This window comes from Engraulis encrasicolus, chromosome 8, assembly GCF_034702125.1.
Source record: "Engraulis encrasicolus isolate BLACKSEA-1 chromosome 8, IST_EnEncr_1.0, whole genome shotgun sequence".
NCBI lineage: Eukaryota > Metazoa > Chordata > Actinopteri > Clupeiformes > Engraulidae > Engraulis > Engraulis encrasicolus.
Window position 1 is genome coordinate 1,974,389 of NC_085864.1, and position 10,094 is coordinate 1,984,482.

General features: G+C 39.4%; 1 protein-coding gene across 2 annotated transcripts in view; it reads left to right on the forward strand.

The window, feature by feature from the left end:
- Window positions 1-4,546, forward strand: part of rcbtb2 (regulator of chromosome condensation (RCC1) and BTB (POZ) domain containing protein 2) — a 29,034-nt gene extending 24,488 nt beyond the window's left edge. The window contains exon 12 of one of the 2 annotated variants that reach the window (XM_063204793.1): window positions 1,371-4,546. In XM_063204793.1, coding sequence (XP_063060863.1) covers window positions 1,371-1,511 — 141 coding nt within the window. In that variant the 3' untranslated portion in view covers window positions 1,512-4,546. Of the gene's footprint in view, window positions 1-1,348 lie in introns of both variants that reach the window. The other variant, XM_063204794.1, reaches the window with a different exon arrangement.
- Window positions 4,547-10,094: the final 5,548 nt, after the last annotated feature.

Below are 10,094 nucleotides of genomic sequence, written 5' to 3' on the forward strand. Positions count from 1 at the left end.
GATCAGAATTATTAGCATAGCTTAGCATAATCACTGGAAGTAACTGGTATCTTTAGCATCAAGCCATAAGTGGTCACTGGACAGAATTAAATTGCCGTTTTACACTCCAGTGAATTTTACATTAATTTTAAAATGGTTTATAAGTACATTTGATTGTGTTTTATTTTGTACCATAGACTTGCATTGCTATGCCTAATGTGGCTATACTGTTAAACGGGGCAATGCAAACACATAGACGAAAATTATATGCACATTCATAAATAATGCTTGGAAATACTGCAAATATGTGAAAATCAAAAAAGGGTGGTCTGTTCCTTTAAAGTGCTTCAGTTATGATTTAGGTAGGCCATTATTTGACTTTCTGGTTTTTCAACTTCAGTTGAGCTAGTACAATACCATCCTTTATTTGCTGTAGACCCTAGGTCAGAGGTGGGCAAACTCAGCCCCGGGGGCCACGTGCGGCCCACTGAGCCATTACATGTGGCCCTCAGAGCCTTTTCAAGAAAGTTTTAAATCCAAATTCATATGGTAACTCAACCGTCAACATTTCATTACAATGTCCAGGAATGGCATAGCTGAGTTATGTTAAAATATGTTATGCTAAAGCTCAAGTTAAGTTAGGGTACACTATTTCCAATTATTGACATGGGCAAGTTGTCTGCGACATCTGGCCCTTCGGTCAATATTCTAAACCCAATGTGGCCCTTGGGCCAAAATAATTGCCCACCCCTGCCCTAGGTGGTAATATTTACATGCATTTTTGTTAAGCAAAAAATAAAGAAGTGTGAAAGTGAAAGTCATCTGTAGGCCCTGCGTAGCACTAAGTGTTAGAAATAAGTAATTATTATACATGCAACTACTGAAAATGACAATGGGGGCATTTGAAATCCACTTTCTTGGAGTGAATTGCAGTGAGTTTCAATTTCATTTTGAGTTCCATTTTCTGTAATTCAAATTCAATTCAAGTCAACATCCTGTAGGGGTGGAGCCAATTTAATTCAAATTCAGTTCATTAAATTCAGAAATTCTGAATTTTGCACGAGCCTGACACACACACACACACACTTGTGCTTGGAACTAGAAGTAATATCACAAGACTAATAGAACGGCTGGAGGTACAGGAGAAACATAAAACTCAATTACTTTATGAGCTTATAAAATGAGCTTATTACCAGAGGTGGTGCGCTTTAATGCATGTGCTGTATGTGTACTTTAATGCATGCATGTGTACTGTACACACACAGACGGTATTCCCCTTATCATTCAGGACGTGTGTGTCACCCAAGGTCCCCTCCTGTCCCCCTCCTCCTCTCCTCTTTGGTTTTTTGTTTTTATGCCCCCTCTACAGCTCTGACCTTTTGGGTTTGCAGGAGCTGGAGGAGTTCTGCTTCAAGTTCTGTGTGAACCACCTGACGGCAGTCACCCAGACCCAGGCCTTTGCCGAGATGGACCACGACCTGCTCAAGAACTTCATCAGCAAGGCCAGCCGCTACGGAGCCTTCAAAAACTGAACTGACTACAGACTAAAACTAGACTAAAGTACACTACAACTTAAGCCCCCTTTGCAGCTGAGATGCTGTAGAGAAATGAGAGAGTGAGAGAGAGAGAATTGACTAAAGGGGTCAAAACCTTCCTAGTTCAGAGAGGAATGAATCGATGTTTGAGAGAGAGAAGAGAATGAAGAATGACAAGGAGTCAAACATTACAGCCTCTTCTGCTGAAATACTGGATGAATGAATGAAAATAAAGTTGAGAGAGAAGGCTAGAAAGAAAGACAGAAAATAGAGAGAAAAAAACTCAAGTATCTCCAGTTGATGAGAGTATGGATGGAGGTCAGGGCTTGACATTGGCACCTGTCAACCAGCTACATGCTGGTAAAATTTGATTGTGGCTAGTAACAATTTAAGTCTCACTAGCCACTTTGACAGGTAAGTTATTCTTTGGTCTGACAAGTCACAGTATTGCATCGGTTATTTGTATTTAAATGCAAGAAAATTCTAAAGAGAAAAAAGTGACAACAAATCTCTGGCTAACAGAAAGGCTAAGTGGCTGGTGACGCCGGATAACAACTAGCCACATTGGCTGGTGAGCAAATAAGTTTATGTCAAGCCCTGATGGAGGTATGAATGAGTCAGTGAGAGATGAAGAAAGAAAGAGAAGAGAAGATGAAAGACAGAAGAGGTCAGAGGAGGAATAAACTCAAGATCCCCCACTTCTAGAGTATATGGATATGGAGGGATGGATGGATGGATCAGATGGTGAAAAGAAAGTAGGGCAGGGTCAAAAGAAAGCAGAGGCTGGCGATCCTGCCATCATGACTACATGCACTTTCTCCTTCCCTGCTGGTCCACTCACACTCACACACACACACACACACACACACACACACACACACACACACACACACACACACACACACACACACACACACACACACACACACGCACTGTGGAGTAGAGTGGCAGGCAGTGGGGCTACGCCAAACACACACACACACACACACGGTCCAATCACAGCTGAGTCTCGTCAGCCTTACTGGAAAGTACCACAACACACACCTTGTTCAAAATGAGCTTGGAATGTTTTGGACTTGTTTTTCTCTTTTTTCCCTTTGTTTTGTGTTTTGTGTGTTGTTTTTTGTTGTTTATTTGGCTTTATATTTTATGTCTTTCAATGGACCTGTAGCGAACAAGCCAATGCAGCTGCAAGTTGAAGGAGTACATGAAAAGGGAGATCTCAAGGATAAAGTGTGCCCCCTGGTGTTTGGATGTCAAAGTGCACACTGACAACATCCACCTCTGCTCTCTCCTCCCCTCTCCTCCCTGCACCATGCTCACGCGCACATACAGTCCTCTCTTCAGTGTGTAAACTGACCACAAAGGTAGATGGCTGTGTAGAGAGCTATCTCTGGAAACAAATGTTATCATGTGTTGTACTAGGTTTTAGAATAACAGGTCTTCTTATGTATGCATCAAAGGTTGGAGGGAGTTGTTTGTTTGTGGTGTGGGACTTGTTACCATGTCAGGTTGAGATGTGTGGCTGCAGTTGCTTAATGCAGAATGCTGATATGGGGTGTTCATAGCTGTAGATAAGCACAGGCTGGCGGAATTGGCTGCTTATGCAAATGTTCCCCCACCCAGCTCCAGCCCCACCATGCGCAACTGCTCTTGGGGGTGATGATGTAATTCCTACGGCACAGCTTTTTATTAATACAGTATATCTATATTTTTTGTATTGTTCTAGCCCAGTTAAATAAAATATCATACATTTATGTCATAAGTTAACATGCACTTGTCTGTTACCTGTGGTAAAACTGTCCAAGTTCATGCTTTTTATTATGTAATGTCTCTGTTTTGCACTAACATCACAACTGTTATTTTATGGCTTTCTGTTTTCCGTTTTTTTTTGCCAGGCAATGTTACCTGTTGTATTATGTTGTGCTCTTCAAAGATGTTTGTATTGAATGTACGTGTATGTACGTATCTGTGTCTTCCACAAGGGGTTGTTTTGTAGACAGAAAGCAAAAGCAAGGGAGTGACAACCTTAATCAACCTTGCCGCTGTCAAATATTAACTTTCCACACAGACAGGCAGCCATTGGTGCTTTCTCAAGTCCTTTTTTTTTTGTTCTTCGACCATATTGTTGTCTTTATTGCAGGACGTCAATGGTGTTTCGCTACTTAAGTAACATGCCAATGCCACCACTAGGCTATATATCACCCATTCCCCCTTTCATCTAAAGAGCCAGCCATCGTATGTTTACTGTAGCCATTATACACGGGTGGTCTGTGATCTGTCGATCTGTCTTGGTCTCTTTTTTACCGGGAAGTGACAGGGAGAGACCTCAGCTTTGTTTTGTTTTTGTTTGTTTTATTTTTTTTGATGTTTTTTTGTTTACATTTTTGCTTTTTTTAGTCTTTGGGTGGAGAAATGTTTGTGAATTCAACCCTCATTCCTTCTTTAGAACAATGGTGTTGGCTTCTTGTCTGTCCTTGGCCAGTCCGGGGGAAAGCTGGAAGTTAAGTGGTTTAGTAACTTAAACTAATCGGTCAATGAAGGTCAGAGGAGAACTTCCTAAATTAAGAGGTTTATGTTTTTTTACTTTGATTTTACATGACGGTAAATTTTACAGTGTTAATTCAACACTTTGGGTGTATTCGGACCAGGGACGTTAGATTTTGTCTCACTTTTGTCCAAACAACAAGGTAGGTGTGCTATGTGCATTCGTCCTTAGAGAGACAACACTTAGAACCCCTAGAAAACACTTTTGTAGTTGGTAAAACAATTAGAAGTGTTGAATTAACACTGAAAATTATTGTGTATGAGGGGAATTAAGTCAAAAGGCCTCTGAGTTGGCATATACGGATCAATCACTTAAGCAAGAACAAGCTCTCCATACAGTACTGTCTTCGCTAAAACTGCAATGGAGAAGCCTCCACATCCACTTACTTTCCTTATTTTGTTTCACTGGAACTTTGCAAAGCCCTGGTGTTTTTGCAGCACCAAAAACGACTTGAGAAAAAATAAAGACAAAGTATTTGGTGACATGCAATCGTACAGGTTTTTTTTTTCTTTTTGATAATTGTGTAAATAAACTTACGTGAAAACAGCCCTGAGGCAATCCAGATTTATGTGTCTGTGAAAACTGAAACAGTTAAGACATCTTTGCGAGCTGTTCTTTAACTTTGCTCAGGTGCACATAAGAATATTTACTAAGCACCCTCAGCACCACTTATGCCCATTAACAATATATTCATTGCATTGTGAGAGAGCTATTTAATGAATAAATAAAGCTTATGCTTGTGCTGACATTGAGCAGTTCCCTTAATAGCCCAGTGTGAAATATTTCCACTCTCTTTTTTTCAAACGTCCCAGACCTGAGAAGCGGTCTTGGTGACACATAGCAGTTGAGAGTGTATCGTGCCATAGCCAGAAAATAATGTGAGGTCACTTGTTAACGGTAGGTAATTAAAGTTTAATAAATTGTATGAATATAGAGTTGTATGAATATATAGTGTGCATACAAATGTGTAAAATTGAAAGAAACTTAATTGTAATACTCCCAACCCTCTTAAGTTCAAATGGATTTAAAATTCTTGCACACTTGACCCTTAAGTGTGTGTGTGTAGGTGTGTGTGTGTGTGTGTGTGTGTGTGTGTGTGTGTGTGTGTGTGTGTGTGTGTGTGTGTGTGTGTGTGTGTGTGTGTGTGTGTGTGTAGGTGTGTGCAGCCTACATATAAGTATCCACGCTTGCAGCATGTTATTAGCAATTAGCAGCACATGTTCTGGCCTGAGGAGGGCAGTGTCTTCTTGTTAGGAGGCTGGTCCACTGCCTGAAGCCAATAAAAAAGCCTCACCTTGCAGCGTTGAGAGGGATTCATGTGCAATTTTCAGGGGCTTTCCCTTGCAGCATTTTAACAGCTCAGTGATACTGAGTATTTACAAATGTGTGTGTGTGTGTGTGTGTGTGTGTGTGTGTGTGTGTGTGTGTGTGTGTGTGTGTGTGTGTGTGTGTGTGTGTGTGTGTGTGTGTGTGTGTGTGTACAGAGATTATATTTGAGGGCTCGTGTGGCTCAGCAAACTCTGTTCTCTTCTGTCAGATTTTCCGAAAACAAATTTTGAAATAGGCTCTAATGACTTAGGCTGTTGTAAATATGTGGGAGAAGACACTGCAAGGTTTTTGGCTCTTTGTGAATGCGCAATGGAATGAAAATCCCTGTCAAAGGAGAGAGACTTTGCTAAGGGGCGTCGGGCGGGCGCACAATCAAATCAAGCGTTCCTTACGTTAACTCCCACTCTAATTCTTTTAAGGCCCTTAGGCAGCATGTTTTTGCACTATGCTCCACTGTCGAGCTGCAGAGATGTGACTGGAAAGGGCCATTTATTGGGTATAGGTTGGTAAGAGACATAACCCTGATTTCCACATGAATATTTTTATCCTTGTTCATTTAGTGTTATCTGAACCAGTGTTATGTGTAATGGTGAAGCAGAAAACCTGCTAACAGCCAAATCCCCTCTAAAGCAACACTTTCCCCTGGTCGTTCTACAGGTTGGAAGTGGAACTGTCACTCACCACAAACTGTGTGTGTGTGTGTGTGTGTGTGTGTGTGTGTGTGTGTGTGTGTGTGTGTGTGTGTGTGTGTGTGTGTGTGTGTGTGTGTGTGTGTGTGTGTGTGTGTGTGTGTGTGTGTGTGTGTGTGTGTGTGTGTGTGTGTGTGTGTGTGTGTGTGTGTGTGTGTGTGTGTTATATCTCCACTTTTTCCTGTGTGATTTTAACCTGGATTTAATCATCAGTTTAACTCCATAGGTGTTAAACAAACAAACAAATATCCCCCTCTTTTTTCCAGCAAATCGTACCCTGCCCCCAAGAGAGACATGACTTAGTAAATGACTTAGTGTGTTTAAAACTCTTGGAGGGTGGCAAAGCAAATTATGAACTCAACTTCTAACGGTTTTTAATGACTGACACAAACACTGTGTAGCCTCTTTGCGCAGATGGGCCCTCCAGCGGGCCCATTCACTCACTGCTGAAAACAAAAAGTCTCAACTAGTCCTACATCTTAACAACATTGCTATGACAATATCGAGACCAGATGCTTAACTAACAGATTAAGATTCGGTCATTCCAATTTTTGTGACAGTGAATGATGTTATAATGACAGGCTCTCTGAAAAGGTTTTTACACGTAGGTTAAAAAAACAAAACAAAAACCGTAGGCTACTTGGTGTTCCTTAGTTTAGGGTGCAGTAAGCAACTTTTGGCTCGCCTATAAATGTCCTGAAAATTATGCTATGAATGATATTCATTATCATGATATGATTTAATTTCAAATGTTTTTTGTCCTTTTATGCGTTCGAGATTGATGGTGGCAGGGAAGCAGTGGGGAAAAGAGATAGGGGATGATTGGAAATTGAACTCGGACCAGAACGGAACCCGGGTCTTCCTCAGTAGACTGAGGTAACATCACTTTTGTGTGGCGTGAATGTTTTTGCAAAGCAATTCTGTTTTTCGCCATACCCCAGACATTGTGAGCCTCTCTGATGAGAGGCCAGGTTCAAGTGTGGTTTTCTGCCCACAGACAGTAGAACCAGTTGAGAGTCTTCATTCATCCTGACATCCCAGGTGAAAAACCCATATACTTAAAGTGTACTTTTTTTGACCGTACTTAGTACAAAGTGTACTATTTTCGGCGATTTAAAGTGCGCTTCATTGCACTATTAGTGCGCTGAAGCACTACTAAAGCAGTACTTCAGCACACTTGCAGCACACTGAGGATGCTAAATTGGCACCGCTTTTGGACAACTTTAAGTGCACTACAAGCATACTTTTGAAAGTATGCTCCAAACACGCTTGTCATGCATTCGTATGGCATTAATAGTGTGCTTGAGTACACTTCTATAACATTTTATTGTTACTAGAAGTACAATAAAAGTATATTAACTTCATGCTTCTTTGGACTACATTGGAACATTTTAAGTATGTAAAAAGTATATCATATTAAGTATTGTAAATATATAACAGGTATGCTTGAAGTATATTTACAGTACACTCCCAAGTACAACGAATAATATAAATGTAATACTACAATCCATGCTGGCTCTCGAAGCTTGTACATTACACACAGCCACATGTCACAGTAGTGATACAGTATGCATGCCTAGCACGACTGATATTTACAATCATTGCATTGTTACAGAGATTTCAGATACACATTTCACTTTGTTTCATTCTTGTTCCACCTCCCTGTAGTTGATCATTTGAATTGATCATGAATGGTGACCCTTGATTCTTTATTTGAACAACTAGTTCCAACTTACCTCTCACCATGATATCTTGGGAAGTGTGAGTCTATATATACCAGAACATATACGTGACCATCATAATGACGGTGGGAACATGGCCATTTTTTGTGTACCACTTTAAAATGTTAAAACTCCTACAATAAATGCAGAATATAACAATGAGTAATATTTTCATGCAAACCAAAGATATTCCTTAGAGGTAAATGGATTTCTGTTTGAGAAATTTAGCTCCAAGAAGTGCATTGCATGATGGTACATGCATGATGATGCATGATGGGTAAATGCACTTTGTGTAAGCACACTTTGAATATATTTGGATGAAGCATAATCATGGTGCACTTAGAAAAAGTATACTTCCAATATGTTAAAGTGATTTACTTTAAAGCGCACTATAGAAAATCACACTTCGAAGTCACTTGGGTGAAGTATAATCAAAGTGCATTTAAAAAAAGTGCAATTGCAATATGTTATTAAAAAATACACTTTTAGTTAGTTAACTATTAGAACACTATTAGTATATTCCTCTAAATACACTTTAGCCAAACATCTTCTAAGTGCACTTTATGTATGGTTCGCAAAGTGTACTTTCTTTGAGTGCAACTTAATTACATCTAATTTTAAGTACACTTTAAATAAGCATATTGTAAACATACTTTTTCTTAGCACAAAAAGTGTGAGTGCGCTTTTAACATGCTAAGTACACTTCAGTCGTGCTTTTATTGTACTAAATTGAACCACTTTTTCACCTGGGATGCATGACTCATTTAAGCATCTACTGGTTTGTTGATAATGATGAATTAAATTGAAAATGTTGCCTAATGTCGCTTGAAGTGATTTTGAACTAAAGGACACAGCATAGGGTTTTAATATATGTCATGTCACACATGATTACAAAAGGCCTCGTGTGCACTGCCATCCTTCTCCTATTAGGCTAAAGAGCTTTCATCTTACAGAATGAAGGATGATTGCTCAGACTCAATTGACCTTTCCCTCTGACCGGTCATATAGCCCAAAGCTAAAAAACCCATATCCAATTAGCCTCTTAAAGCTGCATTTGGTAGAATGGGGTAAGGGGTAAATTCAGTTAAAAAAAAAACTTTTATACTAACTTATAATATATACTATAATATAAAAAACAGTGTGTTTTTTTCTTTGTGTGATGGTTTATATTAAATATATAATATACATAACTACTTGAATGAGATGGGCCATGCATTTAAGTTGTGCATCCACATGCATCCACATACTAAGATTATAGTCAATGTAGTCCACATAAATAAGTGATAAAACTTCTGTAGGATAAAATAAGTGGTAACACTTCTGTATTGCATTGGTGTGCATTGGTGCATTGTATGCATTGGTAACAATTTAATTGATGCTGACGTCATGAGCATGTCATGATGACAGTGTCATAACAGTGTCAAAACAGTCATGGACTAGTCAGTCTTTGCCATAACTGGATGTCACTGGATGACAACATCCATGAAATGTTATGACATTGACAATATGTCTATGACTGCATTGCGGCACTGTTATGTCACTGTCATTTCATAGGACTGTCATGTCATAGGCCTACATAAACTCTCAAACTCTGTGAATACAGAAAACACATATGGATTACATGGCATTTCTTCTCAAATCAATGGTGTTGGTGCTTCCACCCACGCTGTATGACACTGCACAATAGTTTCTCTTCTAATGTCTAAATGACATGTATTGAGTTTGGTTAGATCAAACCTTCAAAGAGAGTTGCAGTCGTGATAACCAGTCTCGGTGAGCAGCATTACTTAGTTAATAGCCTACTATTTTGTTTCATGGGTTTTAGGCCGCAAATCCTGCTGTAAAGTGTAAAATCTCTCAACAACAAACTGTTGTTGACAGTCAAATGATGGTGATAGACAGTATTTCAGGGTGAAGAGACACACTTCAGTCTGCCATTTAAATTCTCAGCATACACAAGAGCCCATGGACCAGAAAAAAGACCATTTTTGATCAGCAGCACCACACTTTTTATATTTATTTATTAAGCATTGGTAAAAGGCCATACTTGAAATGAAACAATTCATTTGAAACCATTCCCAAGGTCACTTAAATCCCCATCATAATCCAAACCTAAATCCTTGAGTTTGGATCACTTACAGTAAAGCCCCAATTAGCTATAGTCCTGCTGAGCATTTTTACTGAGCTTAATGAAGTGCTAATGACTTACTTATGCACGTATGCAAGTAAGTAAGTGACTTTATTACTTTATTACTACTTTATTTTATTCTACTTTATTCAGCATTTCAGCTGA